This window comes from Oncorhynchus tshawytscha, linkage group LG15, assembly GCF_018296145.1.
Source record: "Oncorhynchus tshawytscha isolate Ot180627B linkage group LG15, Otsh_v2.0, whole genome shotgun sequence".
NCBI classification, from domain to species: domain Eukaryota; kingdom Metazoa; phylum Chordata; class Actinopteri; order Salmoniformes; family Salmonidae; genus Oncorhynchus; species Oncorhynchus tshawytscha.
This window is the reverse complement of record NC_056443.1, coordinates 7,749,186-7,768,086: the sequence shown is the minus strand read 5'-3', so window position 1 is coordinate 7,768,086 and position 18,901 is coordinate 7,749,186. Positions and strand designations below refer to the sequence as shown.

At 45.2% G+C, this 18,901-nt stretch overlaps 1 protein-coding gene across 4 annotated transcripts in view; it reads left to right on the top strand.

Moving 5' to 3' along the window:
- Nucleotides 1–916: 916 nt before the first annotated feature.
- The window catches only part of LOC112214322 (protein bicaudal D homolog 1-like), a 46,120-nt gene continuing 28,135 nt past the window's right edge, over nt 917–18,901 (top strand). The window contains exon 1 of one of the 4 annotated variants that reach the window (XM_042298042.1): nt 917–1,638. In XM_042298042.1, the coding sequence (XP_042153976.1) occupies nt 1,423–1,638 (216 nt within the window). In that variant the 5' untranslated portion in view covers nt 917–1,422. The remainder of the gene's footprint in view (nt 1,639–18,901) is intronic. The other 3 variants (XM_042298043.1, XM_042298044.1, XM_042298045.1) reach the window with 3 other exon arrangements.

Genomic DNA, 18,901 nt, shown 5'->3' with positions numbered 1-18,901 from the left:
CTGGGCCACTCAAGGACATTAACAGACTTGTCCAGAAGCAACTCCTGCATTGTCTTGGCTGTGTGCTTAGGGTCGCTGTCCTGTTGGAAGGTGAATCTTGTCCCCAGTCTGAGGTCCTGAGCACTCTGGAGCAGGTTTTCATTAAGGATCTCTCTGTACTTTGCTCCGTTAATCTTTCCCTCGAACCTGACTAGTCTCACAGGCCCTGCCGCTGAAAAACATCCACACAGCATGATGCTGCCACCACCATGCCTCACTGTAGGGATGGTGTCATGTTTCCTCCAGATGTGACACTTGGCATTCACGCCAAAGAGTTTAAACTTGGTTTCATCAGAATCTTGTTTCTCATGGTCAGAGATTTTTTTAGGTGCCTTTTGGCAAACTCCAAGCGGACTGTCATGTGCCTTTTACTGAGGAGTGGCTTCCGTCTGGCCACTCTACCATAAAGGCCTGATTGGTGGAGTGCTCCAATCAAGTTGTAGAAACATCTGAAGGATGATCAATGGAAACAGGATGCACCCGAGCTCAATGTTGAGTGTCATAGCAAAGGGTCTGAATACTTTTGTAAATACGTTTTTTATTTTTTAAATACATTTTCAAACATTTCTAAAAACATGTTTTTGCTTTGTCATGGGGGTACTGTGTGTAGATTGCTGATGAATTGTTTTTGTTTAATCCATTTGAGTTTAATGCTGTAACATGACAAACTGTGGGAAAAGTAAAGGGGTCTGAATACTTTCCGAAGGCACTGTACAGGAACTATATATGGGGACATATCAGGGGTCCATGGGTGGAAAGGATTGGAAACCCCTGGTGGAGAGGGATGGAATAAAACAAATGATCAGGCATATAGCTTTCCTGACACATGAGTTTATTAATAACCGTGATCACCAACGGTGAAGAAGGGTTGTAAAAAGCAACAGATGTCATCACCAACATAAACATGGTCCTCCTTGTCTGTGGACCGGCCCAGCGTGACGAGCAGTATTCATACCGTACAGCAGAGGGAGAGATGTGCGGGTGAACGGTCGACGTCACAGCCATAGGCAGCAGAAGGATGGGCGAGAGTTGTGTGTACCTTGCCGCTGCTTCATGGCAATAGAGAGAGATGGCGTCCGCATCCCGATGAATAACCAAAAAAAGAAGAGGAAAATGGGTGATGCTGGACCCTACTACGCCTAGAGGGGAAACCGTTCAATTCAACACATCAGCTATGGAGGGATTCATCTCTCTTTCACAATCATTTCGCTCCGGGGATGTTAACGCCCTTTTCATGCGTTTTTAAACTCCTCGTCTGATTCCTTCCAACGGGGGTGTGGGGATTGTTGTCCGGTAGGCTACATCTGTTTTCTTCCTCCGCTTCTCTGCCCATCCGACGCAGGGGCGAGGAGAAGAGGAGAGAAGGGGAAGAGAGGGAGAGCGATGGCTGCTGGAGGAGGATGCGGGGAGACGGTGGAACATTGCCGGGCAGAGGTGGAGCGTTTGACCCGTGAGCTGGCGGAGGCGAACCGGGAGAAGATCCGGGCTGCGGAGTGCGGTCTGGTGGTTCTGGAGGAGAACCAGACCCTGAAGCAGCAATATTCGGATCTAGAGGCCGAGCAAGAGGCGCTCAGACAGGAGCTGGAGCAGCTACAAGAGGTATCAACCACTTAAAACACGCTATTAAATAACACCCGAAGTTAACCATAAACATTGGCCTATGTGATATAAGTTCAGTGCTTCCTGGAAATGTATTCGTTAACATGCATTTATTAGTTAGCCTCCAAATCCAACTTCCTTCTGCCCCCCCCAGGCGGGTAGGCTACATCCCTTCCAAGGAATGCGTGATGTCAGCAAGATTAGGGCAGACCCCCCCCAGACCCGCCTCACCCACAGAAGTTGGCACCAGTCAGACACCACACAGCGGGTCTGAGTCTGTCAGAGATACACAGGCCTCAGCAGAGAACTAGGAGGGGACGGAGAGGTCTTTGTTGTCCGAGCAGGGAGTAGCGTAGTAACTTGATGCTATGCGCAAGTCTGACGCGCAGGTATGGGCTTTCCAAGGTGTGCTAATGATGCGCATTTTGGTGCAATGGAATATCATATGTTTGCTGTGGTAGGCTACTTTGTGTGTGTAGATGGATGTAAACCATGGTTGTTATTATGTGTCAAACAGCTTTTGCATGCCTATTTTAACCGATTTTTAAAGAGATACTGAAGTCTGCAATACACTTGAACGCCTATGGGGGGAAGTGTTATCCGGCTATTCAAAAAGTAGGTCTGTGGAACATTGTGTAAATTATACAGTACTTAGTACCACCGTAGTACACAATTCCCCATCTGGCAGACTCACTAAGTGCTAAGTGGCACACCCACATTTGGGATATTCATGTCCTACTCTAAGAGTCACACCTCTAAAATAATTGGAGGAGGACAGTGCTCTCTCTCTCTCTCTCTCTCTCTCACTTTTCTCCCTGTCCTCTGTTCTCATATTATTATTAGTATTCTCTCTCTCTCCCTCTCCCTCTCCCTCTCCCTCTCTCTCTCTCTCTCTCTCTCTATCCTTTGTTCTCTGCTCAGAATTGGTGTCTGTCTCTCTTCTTCCCCACATCTTTTTCTCTGACTGTTCCCAGTGAGTATGTGCTTCACAGTAAATCAGTTAGTATTTGCAAATTCACTAGAGTTTGATATCAAAACAAAACAACATTACAAAGCAAATCAAGGGCATCATCAAGCCTGATGGAACTTGATTTAACCAGAATGCTATATTACTGGTCTAATCAAAGCAAGCCTTTTCATCTGCACACTACATATAATCATAATATATATTTCTCCATCAGACCTGGGTTCAAATACATTTGTATATGAGTATCTGGTGTAAAAGTTTTTAAAAATCTGAGTATTTGAGTATTTTCCAATTCACAGCCCAAAACAAGTACCTTTTTTTTTGTATAAACCAAATAGTCGACCAAATACTCATTTCAAATACTATTTTCAAATACCTGGGTAAATGCATGAGTGTGTATTTGAGTCAGTGTACAGTATTTGCATTTTTCAAATACTCTCCAAGAGTATTTCCAAATATATTAAAAAGACTCTTCTTTTTAAAGAGAAATCTTTTTGTTTTTGAATACTTCGAATACAAGTAAAAGCAATTGAGATATTTTAATAGTATTTTAACACAAGTATGTTCTTCACTACCATGGTTGGTCATTTATTCCTGTTCATTTCAATAATCAATTCATGCTAATTAGCTACACTGTGCCAAGGTGTAATACATTTTTTTACAAATACTCTGGATTTGCAACAAACAGTGCTTTCTCTGCCATATGGAACCCTATGGCAGTATTCATTCACTGGTTTGTTAGCTATAATACAGACGGGTGTGTCTGTAGGCAGCTGAGGATGCATTTACAGTAACTGAAGGTCAGTGTGTGTGTGTGTGTGTGTGTGTGTGTGTGTGTGTGTGTGTGTGTGTGTGTGTGTGTGTGTGTGTGTGTGTGTGTGTGTGTGTGTGTGTGTGTGTGTGGATTTGGCATACATTCTGGAGTTCTATTAGATTGGTTTGGACGTGGTGTAGGCAGCCAACAATGAAGGCATGCCTGTGACTTGTCCTGTCCACTCTGGATATGTCATATGCATGGCAACAATAACGCCACATAGTGAGGTCATTTTAAGACATCTCAGGTCAGTTTAAACCATGTGTATTTAGATGTCAATCAGCTCAGCATTTGCTGTAGTACCCTGTCTTCCACTCTCTCTATCTCCCCCTCTTTTTTTTCCCCCCCACCTCATTCTGTTTTCTGTGATACTGTGAAGGACATCACACTGCTTGCTGAAAAGCTATATATTCACTGGTGCAAGTGGGGACACTTCAGGCTGAGGAGTAAGTTTCACACATCCCCATTTGCGATACCACCCCCAGTTCTCTCTATTTCTCTCTGTCCCCCTTCTGCTCCTCTCCACCCTCTCCCCCTCTCCTCTCCTCCTCTCTCCCCCTCCTCTCCTCCTCTCTCCCCCCTCTCCTCTCCTCCTCTCTCCCCCTCTCCTCTCCACCCTCTCCCCCTCTCCTCTCCACCCTCTCCCCCTCTCCTCTCCTCCTCTCCCCCCCCCTCTCCCCCTCTCTCTCCCCCTCTCCTCTCCACCCTCTCCCCCTCTCTTCCTCTCTCCCACGCTCCTCTCCACCGTCTCCCCCTCTCCTCCTCCTCTCTCCCCTGCTCCTCTCCACCCTCTCCCCATCTCCTCTCCTCCTCTCTACCCCTCTCCTCCTCTCTCCCCCTCTCCTCTCCTCCACCCTCTCCCCCCTCTTCCTCTCTCCCCCGCTCCTCTCCACCCTCTCCCCCTCTCCTCTCCTCCTCTCTTCCCTGCTCCTCTCCACCCTCTCCCCCTCTCCTCTCCTCCTCTCTCCCCCCTCTCCTCTCCTCCTCTCTCCCCCTCTCCTCTCCTCCTCTCTCCCCCTCTCCTCTCCTCTCCTCCACCCTCTCCTCCTCTCTCCCCCTTGGCCATGGCCACTGATCCTTAGAGAAAGTCTTCATCTGGTCTAGGTTTCCATCAGAGTCAGCTCAATACCTAATTTCATCTCAATGAACTCCTATCGATCACCAGGTTTCTCAGGCATACCGCTGCTGCTGGGGAAAGGGCTAAACTGATCGCAGAATGATCTATCTAGATTGGACCATTTGTTGACAGTTATCTCACGTCGCTGTAATACGAGGTTTTCCTTACCACTTTGAGAATAGGTAGATGTCCTACCTTTACTAGTCCTGTGGGTAGTAGTCTTCCACACGGTGGTCTGGTCCAGTTGGGAAAAGATCATCATAGCTGAAGTAACTGAATGAACTGTCACTTCGTAAACTGAAGCTTTGATTGGTTTATTGGGGCTGACAGTTGGCTTTGGGGTGCAGGGTTATACTTGGGACATATGGCAGTATGCAGGGTTAGTACCTGCTAAAATTGGAAGTATCAAACAACCACTTCTAGGTTTTTCTTGATGTGTTGTGAGCTGGACTACTCTGTTCCTCATTGCTCATTTAGACCAGGTTCAGTTCAGAAGGAAAGCTACTTTAGCACAGACATGCATGCTGGAAACAGTCCACCGTGACCACCGTGTTCCCTCTCTGAGCTTTACTGGAATCAGTCCACCATGACCATCGTGTTCCTTCTCTGAGCTTTACTGGAAACAGTCCACCGTTACCACCGTGTTCCCTCTCTGAGCTTTACTGGAAACAGTCCACCATGACCACCGTGTTCCCTCTCTGAGCTTTACTGGAAACAGTCCACCGTGACCACCGTGTTCCCTCTCTGAGCTTTACTGGAAACAGTCCACCGTGACCACCGTGTTCCCTCTCTGAGCTTTACTGGAAACAGTCCACCGTGACCACCGTGTTCCCTCTCTGAGCTTTACTGGAAACAGTCCACCATGACCACCGTGTTCCCTCTCTGAGCTTTACTGGAAACAGTCCACCGTGACCACCGTGTTCCCTCTCTGAGCTTTACTGGAAACAGTCCACCGTGACCACCGTGTTCCCTCTCTGAGCTTTACTGGAAACAGTCCACCATGACTTTCCTGGATGAAAGGGCAAAAGAGAGACTCTGTCATAAATGATTCATCATAGCATGCTTTGCTTTCATCGTGGTAGTGTTGTGCTCGACTGTCAGTGTTATTTCACGGGAATGTACAAGCCTGATTGGTAATTATCAACTCAATTACCTCACAAGGTCTTCTCAGTGTACAGGTAGCAGGAGTCAGTGTATCTAAGCACTATTGGGTCTGCAAACCTTTCATCACGAATTGCTATCAGCAGGTTTGATGAAAGGATGCTCATGAAAAAGCAAAGGAAAAAGATCACTTTTGGTGGTGGTCGTGGTACATAATGAGTCACAGATTGATTTGTTAATCAATGGAATGGACATTTCTAATTACAAAGGTTCAATTGATAATATTACCATATGTAATCACATTTGTGATGTATAATTTCTTTCTTCAAGAGAATGTCCAGGTGCCAAGTGGTTATGTTAGATATTTCCCTTAGCCAAAATGAAGCCTGCATTTAAACCACCATTTTCTAATTCAGACATTAACCTACAATGACATAGTCTGTCTTCTGTTCTTCGTATTCTAAAACATTAGGTAATTGAGTCCTGGTATAATGTAATCTAATAGCCATTGGTTAACAGCAGGATATGACCCAGAAGGACCAGCCTTGGCAATAAAGATCTACTGACTACTTGATGTTAATCAGCTTGCTCCTCAGTAGCCCATTAGATTGGTTTTGAAGGGAGGTATATTTAGGCTCCACTCATGTTATTTATTTGCTTTGGGAACATAACGTACTCTCACTCCATCCAGGAATTGGTGCATTCATTTGTTCATTGGAAGTGGGTTTCAAAGAGTAGGTTATAGTACTATGTAATACAGTGAGCTCCAGAAGTATTGGGACAGTGACAATTCTTTTGTTTTGGCTCTGTACTCCAGCACGTTGAAATGATACAATTACTATGAGGTTAAAGTGTAGACTGTCAGCTTTCATTTTAGATTATCTTGTGTTCAGTAGAAATGAATGGGAAATTATGTTTTGTGTCATGTTGGAGTCACTTTTATTGTAAATAAGAATCATTCATGTGGATGCTACCCATTGGTGACCCATTATTCAGGGCAGAGCCTCACTTGTTTTGAGCCAACACTTTTAGGTTAAAAAAAAGTGTTCGGGGGCTTGCCTGTTTTGCTTATTATTTTGGCATTAATATGTGTCAAATATCAGTTCTCAAACAATGTAAAAACAAATAAAAATGTCATTGAGTTAATAAAGCCGCATACAAACGTGTTCTCATTTTTGCTTTCTTGAGTAAGGCAGCTCCAAAATGCAGGTTTTTCAGCCTAGCTCAGTGCTTCCTGTGGTGATGGGGCTAGCCAGCAGAAAATGAGTGTTGCGCCTGATTGGCTCAGTTTTCTGTCATGATTGGCTCAATTTTCTGTCACCCATGGGACATTACGTCATCCCCAATTCAAGGTTAGAGGTCGAAAATTTTTGCCCCTTGGGTTCTGCCATAGAGTTAATATTAGAAGTGCCTGTCCAAGAAGGCTCAAGGTCATTGGTTACAGATAGAATGACATCATATCACATTATATCTACAGTAGCTTTGATTGGACTGATCATGTCAACATCATACTGCCAAAGTCTTAGCAAGCAGTCATCACCATGAATCAAGTGACAATCCAATCTTTTTCAGTCCTCGTCATAATGAAGAGAAATTAGAGATAAAACGTCTCGGTGCTGATCGGCCATTGGACATAAACATTACACAACAAGTTGGAAATCGCAAATTCAACAATGAGGGGTTTGGGAAGGAATCAGTGGCTAACTGTGAGTTCAAGACAACTGGGAACTTGGGGAAAAAACGAGCTACGGCTGGGATAATACGTTTTGAACAGTCATTCAACTCGGAATTGTAAGTTCAGCATCTTTCTCTTTGATGACAACATTTGCCCAATGAAGGACCGCCTCGCCAATTTCCTGTTCAATCTAAATCAAATCAAATGTATTTGTCACATACACATGGTTAGCAGATGTTAATGTGAGTGTAGTGAAATGCTTGTGCTTCTAGTTCTGACAATGCAGTAATAACCAACGAGTAATCTAACCTAACAATTCCAAAACTAATACCTTATACACACAAGTATAATGGGATAAAGAATATGTACATAAAGATGTGAATGAGTGATGGTACAGAGCGGCATAGGCAAGATGCAGTAGATGGTATCGAGTACAGTATATACATATGAGATAAGTAATGTAGGGTATGTAAAAAAAGTGTCATAGATAAAGTGGCTAGTGATACATGCATGACATAAAGATGCAGTAGATGATATAGAGTACAGCATATACATATACATATGAGATGAGTAATGTAGGATATGTAAAGGATATTAAGTAGCATTGTTTAAAGTGCCAAGTGATATATTTTACATCAATTTACATTATTAAAGTGGATGGAGTTGAGTCAGTGTGTTAGCAGCAGCCACTCAATGTTAGTGGTGGCTGTTTAACAGTCTGATGGCCTTGAGATAGAAGCTGTTTTTCAGTCTCTCGGTCCCTGCTTTGATGCACCTGTACTGACCTCGCCTTCTGGATGATAGCGGGGTGAACAGGCAGTAGCTCGGGTGGTTGTTGTCATTGATGATCTTTATGGCTTTCCTGTGACATCGGGTGGTCACAACGTGAGTCCAAAAATGTGTTGCGCTGCTTCATACATTTTATAGGATGCCAGAGAGATATGTATACTGTAGCTAAAGTAATACTAAGTGTATGCTGTTAGTAGCCCATGTACCTCACCTTAATAATTTGGTTTATTTTCACCAACGCGGTATTGTAAACACATCGTTCGTGGCTGGTGTCTGCTTGTTTGCCTATAACCTGTTTTTAGAGAAATGTAATCATCGAATATTGTAAGAGCTTTCATTGTCTGTTTATATGTTAGAACGGCCCAGGTTCTGAATTCTGTCGCTGTACATTTCAAAAGTGCCGAACAAATAGTTATATTGACTACGTCCGTCGTCTCTCGCTCATTAATGTCTTAATCGAAATTACGGATTGCCTCTTATCCGCTTGTCGTCTCCTTATGCCATAGTTTCTACATCTCAATTGTCGGTAGAAACCACATTTGTTTAAGCAAGTCAGCCATATCAGCTATATTTTTTTAAAGGCAGTAAACGAGGCTGAATGAACTGTAGCAGTGGTAAGGTGTTGGGACTCTGCTGTTGGGACTCTGCTGTTGGGACTACCAATATTTACATGCTAAAATCGCCACTGATGCTACCATGATTACAGACAGTCCTGAATTAATCGTGAATAATGATGAGTGAGAAAGTTACAGACGCACAAATGTCATACCCCCAAGACATGCTAACCTCTCACCATTACAATAACAGGGGAGGTTAGCTTTTTTGTGGGGATATGCTTATAACTTTCTCGCTCATCATTATTCATGATTCATTCAGGACTATCTGTAGTCATGGTAACATCCACATTAATGTAGAAGTGTTTAGAAACATATTCTACAGTATAAGTGACTCCAAGATGACAAAATACATTATTTACCTTTATTTAACTAGGCAAGTCAGTTAAGAACAAATTCTTATTTTCAATGACGGACTAGGAACAGTGGGTTAACTGCCTGTTCAGGGGCAGAACGACAGATTTGTACCTTGTCAGCTCGGGGGTTTGAACTTGCAACCTTCCGGTTACTAGTCCAACGCTCTAACCACAAGGCTACGCTGTCGCACCATTGACTTCTATTGGGCACAAAATCATCTGAAACACAACCAAAACAAACAGCAAATGCATCCAACAAATGTGTAGAGTCACAAGCTTGATATAGTCCTTGAGTGCTAGGAATATGGGACCAAATACTTAACTTTTTACTACTTTAATACACATTTAAGTGAATTTGTCCCAGTCTGCACTTGTATAACTTCAAATCCAAAGTGCTGGAGTACAGAGCCAAAATAACTTCAAATGTTTCACTGTCCCAACACTTTTGGAGCTTCCTGTATATGTACTGTGCTGTATGTTTACAGAGCTACTTCATTGGGCAAATGCAATCTCAAATGGAGAGGGAGAGAGTATAACACCAGGGAGGGAGGGAGGGAGCGAGAGAGAGAGAGAGATAAACAGTTACTGATATTCCTTAAACACTTAAGAGTCCTTGAAGTGAGCATTTTCCATTTCCTGTGTAAAGTGCACCAGTGTCTGGGAGGAGCTGGGTGGAGTAATAACAAGCTATCTACAATTGACAGGTCAATCTACACCTCTCTGCTATACATTCCTTTATCTAAGCCTGTAAAGCCTCCCTCACTCTATAGCTATACATTTCACACATATTACATCATGCTACATACACACACCTGTATCTAAATCTACCCCATATTCCTCTCTGCTATACATATTACACACACACGTGCCTTTGTGGCCCTAATCGACTTAGAGTACTGCTGTGTTATCGACTATATTCTCACCACTCAACATTTTCCTAAATCCATCTGTCTCGCCATCCTATAACATGGTCCAATAGTCTTTATATTGTTTAATAAACCCTAGGCTATCAGTGATAGTGTAATGAGCTTATTGGAGTGCATTGTCTCTCTACTTGTCTCTTCTTGCATTAAGAATAAAACACTTCAGCGAGCAGGCCTTTCTAATCGACCTGGCCGGGGTATCCTGGAAGGATATTGACCTCATCCCGTCAGTAAGAGGATGCCTGGTTGCTCTTCAAAAGTGCTTTCCTCTCCATCTTAAATAAGCATGCCCCATTCCAAAAATGTAGAACTAAGAACAAATATAGCCCTTGGTTCATCCCAGACTTGACTGCCCTTGACCAACACAAAAACATCCTGTGGCGTTCTGCATTAGCATCGAATAGCCCCTGCGATATGCAACTTTTCAGGAAAGTCAGGAGCCAATATACTCAGTCAGTTAGGAAAGCTAAGGCTAGCTTTTTCAAACAGAAATTTGATTCCTGTAGCACTAATTCCGAAACGTTTTGGGACACTGTAAAGTCCATGGAGAATAAGAGCACCTACTCCCAGCTGCCCACTGTACTGAGGATAGGAAACACTGTCACCACCGATAAATCTACGATAATTGATCATTTCAATAAGAATTTTTCTATGGCTGACCGTGCTTTCCACCTGGCTACCCCTACCCCGGCCAGCATCTCAGCGCCCCCTGCAGCAACCTCTGGCAATCTCTATGGGGGTGCCACAGGGTTCAATTCTCGGGACAACTCTTTTCTCTGAATATATCAATGATGTCGCTCTTGCTGCTGATGATTCTCTGATCCACCTCTACACAGACTACACCATTCTGTATACATCTGGCCCTTCATTGGAGACTGTGCTAACAAACCTCCAAACGAGCTTCAACACCATACAACACTCCTTCCGTGGCCTCCAACTGCTTTTAAATGCTAGTAAAACTTCAACCAATCGCTGCCCGCACCCTCCTGCCCGACTAGCATCACTACTCTGGACAGTTCTGACTTAGAATATGTGGACAACTACAAATACCTAGGTGTCTGGTTAGACTGTAAACTCTCCTTCCAGACTCACATTAAGCATCTCCAATCCAAAATTCATTCCTGCTGCCAAACATACCCTGGTAAAACTGACTATCCTACCGATCCTTGACTTCGACAATGTCATTCACAAAATATCCCCCAACACTCTACTCAGTAAACTGGATGTAGTCTATCACAGTGTCATCCGTTTTGTCACCAAAGCCCCTTATACCACCCACCACTGCGACCTGTATGCTCTCATTGGCTGGCCCTCACTACATATCCGTCGCCAATCCCACTGGTTCCAGGTCATCTATAAGTCTTTGCTAGGTAAAGCCCAGCCTTATCTCAGCTCACTGGTCACCATAGCAACACCCACCCATAGCACGCGCTCCAGCAGGTATATTGCACTGGTCATCCTCAAAGCCAACACTTCCTTTGGCCACCTTTCCTTCCAGTTCTCTGCTGCTAATGACTGGAACAAATTGCAAAAATCTCTGAAGCTGGAGTCTTATATCTCCCTCTCTAACTTTAAGCAGCAGGTGTCAGAGCAGCTTACCGATCACTGTACCTGTACACAGCCAATCTGTAAATAGCACACCCGACTACCTCATCCCCATATTATTACTTACCTTCTTGCTCTTTTGCACCCCAGTATCTCTACTTGCACATCATCATCTGCACATCCATCACTCCAGTATTAATGCTAAATTGTAATTATTTTGCCTCTATGGCCTATTTATTGCCTTACCCCCTACTCTTCTACATTTGCACACATTTTACAGAGATTTTTCTATTTTTCTTTTCTATTGTGTTATTGACTGTACGTTTGTTGATGTGTAACTCTGAGTTGTTGTTTTTTGTTGCACTGCTTTATCTTGGCCAGGTCGCAGTTGTAAATGAGAACTTGTTCTCAACTAGCCTACCTGGTTAAATAAAGGTGAAATAAATAAAAAATAACTGAATGATTTATGTGTGACCCTTGTGACGGGGGTTTAAAATGGGAAAGGTTTTATAGTCACATGTTGGAGCAAGGGCTGTTAAAGGGGAAGTAGGGGGAAAGGTTTTGTGTTTGATTGAAAAGAAAATATGAAAAATTCAGCGTGCATTAGCACTGCTGTCAGGCTAAAAGCAGAAGCGCCCAACCTAACCCTCACCTCCCACGATGTCATACACAAACAACCAATGGGATGTATCCTTCTCCAGCTTGACAACTCTATTATGAACTGTATATAATCAAGTCGTCCCTAGACGCTGATCCCAGGTCAGTTTATGTTCTAAGGCCTAATGGTTAATTTTAGAATGTGTGGGATGGTAGGCTGATCCTAGATCAGTGTCCGAGAGCCACTGCCACCTGGACCTTACCTTGACAGAAAGCAAATGGATCCATGTCTGCATGTCTATAATAAGGCATTCGTGTGAGTTATGGTATAGCTACTGACGGTCTATCATTGACTCTCAGAGCAAGGAGAATGGCTTAGATCTATTAGGAAATACCATTAGCCACACTTGGGCACCCAAATGCATTATGTCTTTCCCACTGTGGGCTATAGTGTAGTTGGCTGGGAATCTATCCCTCATCTGATCATGCTGCTATTGTGCAGAATGATCTGAAATACTAAAGTAAGTACTTCTTCACACTTACTGTAGTGTGTCAGTGAATCTTTTCAGTTCATTGTGGATTCACTGTGGGCAAAAAAAAGAAGTGAGGCCTACTTTGACTGAATGGCTAAAGTCTCACAGACCTTTCAAACCCCAGAGTGGATGAAATCCCTTAACAGTAGGCTAACTGTTTTCTTCAACAGCTACTGTAGCTGGGCTGCATCCAAATGGCACCCTATTCCCTACATAGTGCACTACTTTTGACCAATCAATCAATCAATCAAATGTATTTATAAAGCCTTTTTTACATCATGTCACAAAGTGCTATACAGAAACCCAGCCTAAAACCCCAAACAGCAAGCAATGCAGATGTAGAAGCACGGTGGCTAGAAAAAACTCCCTATAAAGGCAGGAACCTAGAAAGAACCCGAGAGAGGAACCAGAATCTGAGGGTGGCCCGTCCTCTTCTGGCTGTGCCGGGTGGAGATTATAACATGGCCATTTAAGGCCAGATTGTTCTTCAAAATGTTCAAAGGTTCATAGATGACCGGCAGGGTCAATTAATAATCACAGTGGTTGTAGAGGGTGCAACAGGTCAGTACCTCAGGAGTTTATGTCAGTTGGCTTTTCATAGCCGAGCATTCAGAGGTCGAGACAGCAGATGTGATAGAGAGAGAGAGTCGAATACAGCAGGTGTGATAGAGAGAGAGAGTCGAATACAGCAGGTGTGATAGAGAGAGAGAGAGTCGAATACAGCAGGTGTGATAGAGAGAGAGAGTCGAATACAGCAGGTGTGATAGAGAGAGAGAGTCGAATACAGCAGGTGTGAGAGAGAGAGAGAGAGAGAGAGAGAGAGAGAGAGTCGAATACAGCAGGTGTGATAGAGAGAGAGAGAGAGTCGAATACAGCAGGTGTGATAGAGAGAGAGAGAGAGTCGAATACAGCAGGTGTGATAGAGAGAGAGAGAGAGTCGAATACAGCAGGTGTGATAGAGAGAGAGAGAGAGAGAGAGTCGAATACAGCAGGTGTGATAGAGAGAGAGAGAGAGAGAGAGTCGAATACAGCAGGTGTGATAGAGAGAGAGAGAGAGAGAGAGTCGAATACAGCAGGTGTGATAGAGAGAGAGAGAGAGAGAGAGAGAGAGTCGAATACAGCAGGTGTGATAGAGAGAGAGAGAGAGAGAGTCGAATACAGCAGGTGTGATAGAGAGAGAGAGAGAGAGAGAGAGTCGAATACAGCAGGTGTGATAGAGAGAGAGAGAGAGAGAGAGAGAGAGAGAGAGTCGAATACAGCAGGTGTGATAGATAGAGAGAGAGAGAGAGAGTCGAATACAGCAGGTGTGATAGAGAGAGAGAGAGAGTCGAATACAGCAGGTGTGATAGAGAGAGAGAGAGCCAGAGAGTCGAATACAGCAGGTGTGATAGAGAGAGAGAGAGAGAGTCGAATACAGCAGGTGTGATAGAGAGAGAGAGAGCCAGAGAGTCGAATACAGCAGGTGTGATAGAGAGAGAGAGAGAGAGTCGAATACAGCAGGTGTGATAGAGAGAGAGAGAGCCAGAGAGTCGAATACAGCAGGTGTGATAGAGAGAGAGAGAGAGTCGAATACAGCAGGTGTGATAGAGAGAGAGAGAGTCGAATACAGCAGGTGTGATAGAGAGAGAGAGAGTCGAATACAGCAGGTGTGATAGAGAGAGAGAGTCGAATACAGCAGGTGTGATAGAGAGAGAGAGCCAGAGAGTCGAATACAGCAGGTGTGATAGAGAGAGAGAGTCGAATACAGCAGGTGTGATAGAGAGAGAGAGAGCCAGAGAGTCGAATACAGCAGGTGTGATGATGAGAGAGAGAGAGTCGAATACAGCAGGTGTGATAGAGAGAGAGAGCCAGAGAGTCGAATACAGCAGGTGTGATAGAGAGAGAGAGAGTTGAATACAGCAGGTGTGATAGAGAGAGAGCCAGAGAGTCGAATACAGCAGGTGTGATAGAGAGAGAGAGAGTCGAATACAGCAGGTGTGATAGAGAGAGAGAGAGAGTCGAATACAGCAGGTGTGAGAGAGAGAGAGAGAGTTGAATACAGCAGGTGTGATAGAGAGAGCCAGAGAGTCGAATACAGCAGGTGTGATAGAGAGAGAGAGCCAGAGAGTCGAATACAGCAGGTGTGATAGAGAGAGAGAGCCAGAGAGTCGAATACAGCAGGTGTGAGAGAGAGAGAGAGAGAGAGTCGAATGCAGCAGGTGTGATAGAGAGAGAGAGAGCCAGAGAGTCGAATACAGCAGGTGTGATAGAGAGAGAGAGAGAGAGTCGAATGCAGCAGGTGTGATAGAGAGAGAGAGTCGAATACAGCAGGTGTGATAGAGAGAGAGCCAGAGAGTCGAATACAGCAGGTGTGATAGAGAGAGAGAGAGAGTCGAATACAGCAGGTGTGATAGAGAGAGAGAGAGTCGAATACAGCAGGTGTGATAGAGAGAGAGAGAGCCAGAGAGTCGAATACAGCAGGTGTGATAGAGAGAGAGAGAGTTGAATACAGCAGGTGTGATAGAGAGAGAGAGCGAATACAGCAGGTGTGAGAGAGAGAGAGAGAGTCGAATACAGCAGGTGTGATAGAGAGAGAGAGAGTCGAATACAGCAGGTGTGATAGAGAGAGAGAGAGCCAGAGAGTCGAATACAGCAGGTGTGATAGAGAGAGAGAGAGCCAGAGAGTCGAATACAGCAGGTGTGATAGAGAGAGAGAGAGTTGAATACAGCAGGTGTGATAGAGAGAGAGAGAGTCGAATACAGCAGGTGTGATAGAGAGAGAGAGAGTCGAATACAGCAGGTGTGATAGAGAGAGAGAGAGAGTCGAATACAGCAGGTGTGATAGAGAGAGAGAGAGTTGAATACAGCAGGTGTGATAGAGAGAGCCAGAGAGTCGAATACAGCAGGTGTGATAGAGAGAGAGAGCCAGAGAGTCGAATACAGCAGGTGTGATAGAGAGAGAGAGAGTCGAATACAGCAGGTGTGATAGAGAGAGAGAGAGAGTCGAATACAGCAGGTGTGATAGAGAGAGAGAGAGAGTTGAATACAGCAGGTGTGATAGAGAGAGAGAGTCGAATACAGCAGGTGTGATAGAGAGAGAGAGCCAGAGAGTCGAATACAGCAGGTGTGATAGAGAGAGAGAGAGAGTCGAATACAGCAGGTGTGAGAGAGAGAGAGAGAGAGTCGAATACAGCAGGTGTGATAGAGAGAGAGAGAGAGTCGAATACAGCAGGTGTGATAGAGAGAGAGAGAGAGTCGAATACAGCAGGTGTGATAGAGAGAGAGAGAGTCGAATACAGCAGGTGTGAGAGAGAGAGAGAGAGAGAGAGTCGAATACAGCAGGTGGATAGAGAGAGAGAGAGTTGAATACAGCAGGTGTGATAGAGAGAGAGAGAGAGTCGAATACAGCAGGTGTGATAGAGAGAGAGAGCCAGAGAGTCGAATACAGCAGGTGTGATAGAGAGAGAGAGAGTCGAATACAGCAGGTGTGAGAGAGAGAGAGCCAGAGAGTCGAATACAGCAGGTGTGATAGAGAGAGAGAGAGAGTCGAATACAGCAGGTGTGATAGAGAGAGAGAGCCAGAGAGTCGAATACAGCAGGTGTGATAGAGAGAGAGAGAGTTGAATACAGCAGGTGTGATAGAGAGAGAGTCGAATACAGCAGATGTGATAGAGAGAGAGAGAGAGAGTCGAATACAGCAGTTGTGATAGAGAGAGAGAGAGAGAGTCGAATACAGCAGTTGTGATAGAGAGAGAGAGAGTCGAATACAGCAGGTGTGATAGAGAGAGAGAGAGAGTCGAATACAGCAGGTGTGATAGAGAGAGAGAGAGTCGAATACAGCAGGTGTGATAGAGAGAGAGAGAGAGTCGAATACAGCAGGTGTGATAGAGAGAGAGAGAGAGAGAGTCGAATACAGCAGGTGTGATAGAGAGAGAGAGAGCCAGAATACAGCAGGTGTGATAGAGAGAGAGAGAGAGAGTCGAATACAGCAGGTGTGATAGAGAGAGAGAGAGAGAAGTCGAATACAGCAGGTGTGATAGAGAGAGAGAGAGAGTCGAATACAGCAGGTGTGATAGAGAGAGAGAGAGTCGAGTCGATACAGCAGGTGTGATAGAGAGAGAGAGAGCAGAGAGCCGAATACAGCAGGTGTGATAGAGAGAGAGAGAGAGAGAGTCGAATACAGCAGGTGTGATAGAGAGAGAGAGAGCCAGAGAGCCGAATACAGCAGGTGTGATAGAGAGAGAGAGAGAGAGTCGAATACAGCAGGTGTGATAGAGAGAGAGAGAGCCAGAGAGTCGAATACAGCAGGTGTGATAGAGAGAGAGAGAGAGAGAGTCGAATACAGCAGGTGTGATAGAGAGAGAGAGAGCCAGAGAGCCGAATACAGCAGGTGTGATAGAGAGAGAGAGAGAGAGAGTCGAATACAGCAGGTGTGATAGATAGAGAGAGAGCCAGAGAGTCGAATACAGCAGGTGTGATAGAGAGAGAGAGAGCCAGAGAGTCGAATACAGCAGGTGTGATAGAGAGAGAGAGAGAGCCAGAGAGTCGAATACAGCAGGTGTGATAGAGAGAGAGAGAGAGAGCCAGAGAGTCGAATACAGCAGGTGTGATAGAGAGAGAGAGAGAGCCGAATACAGCAGGTGTGATAGAGAGAGAGAGAGAGTCGAATACAGCAGGTGTGATAGAGAGAGAGAGAGAGAGTCGAATACAGCAGGTGTGATAGATAGAGAGAGAGTCGAATACAGCAGGTGTGATAGAGAGAGAGAGAGAGTCGAATACAGCAGGTGTGATAGAGAGAGAGAGAGAGAGAGTCGAATACAGCAGGTGTGATAGAGAGAGAGAGAGAGAGAGAGTCGAATACAGCAGGTGTGATAGAGAGAGAGAGAGTCAAATACAGCAGGTGTGATAGAGAGAGAGAGAGTCGAATACAGCAGGTGTGAGAGAGAGAGAGAGAGAGAGAGAGAGTCGAATACAGCAGGTGTGATAGAGAGAGAGAGAGCCAGAGAGTCGAATACAGCAGGTGTGATAGAGAGAGAGAGAGAGTCGAATACAGCAGGTGTGATAGAGAGAGAGAGAGAGAGTCGAATACAGCAGGTGTGATAGAGAGAGAGAGAGAGAGTCGAATACAGCAGGTGTGAGAGAGAGAGAGAGAGTCAAATACAGCAGGTGTGATAGAGAGAGAGAGAGTCGAATACAGCAGGTGTGATCGAGAGAGAGCCAGAGAGTCAAATACAGCAGGTGTGATAGAGAGAGAGAGAGAGTCGAATACAGCAGGTGTGATGAGAGAGAGAGAGAGAGTCGAATACAGCAGGTGTGATAGAGAGAGAGAGAGTCGAATACAGCAGGTGTGATAGAGAGAGAGAGAGAGAGTCAAATACAGCAGGTGTGATAGAGAGAGAGAGAGAGAGTCGAATACAGCAGGTGTGATAGAGAGAGAGAGAGTCGAATACAGCAGGTGTGATAGAGAGAGAGAGAGAGAGTCAAATACAGCAGGTGTGATAGAGAGAGAGAGAGAGTCGAATACAGCAGGTGTGATAGAGAGAGAGAGCCAGAGAGTCGAATACAGCAGGTGTGATAGAGAGAGCGAGCCAGAGAGTCAAATACAGCAGGTCTGGGACAGGTAGCACGTCCAGTGGACAGATCAGGGTTCCCTAGTCTCAGCTAGAACAGTTGAAACTGGAGCAGCAGCACGTCCAGTGAACAGATCAGGGTTCCCTAGAGAGGCAGAACAGTTGAAACTGGAGCAGCAGGTGTGAACAGATCAGGGTTCCCTAGCCGCAGGCAGAGTCGAACTGGACAGCAGGTCCAGTGGACAGATCAGGGTTCCCTAGCCGCAGCTAGAACAGTTGAAACTGGAGCAGCAGCACGTCCAGTGGACAGATCAGGGTTCCCTAGTCTCAGCTAGAACAGTTGAAACTGGAGCAGCAGCACGTCCAGTGAACAGATCAGGGTTCCCTAGCCGCAGGCAGAACAGTTGAAACTGGAGCAGCAGCACGTCCAGTGAACAGATCAGGGTTCCCTAGCCGCAGGCAGAACAGTTGAAACTGGAGCAGCAGCACGTCCAGTGGACAGATCAGGGTTCCCTAGTCGCAGCTAGAACAGTTGAAACTGGAGCAGCAGCACGTCCAGTGGACAGATCAGGGTTCCCTAGTCTCAGCTAGAACAGTTGAAACTGGAGCAGCAGCACGTCCAGTGAACAGATCAGGGTTCCCTAGCCGCAGGCAGAACAGTTGAAACTGGAGCAGCAGCACGT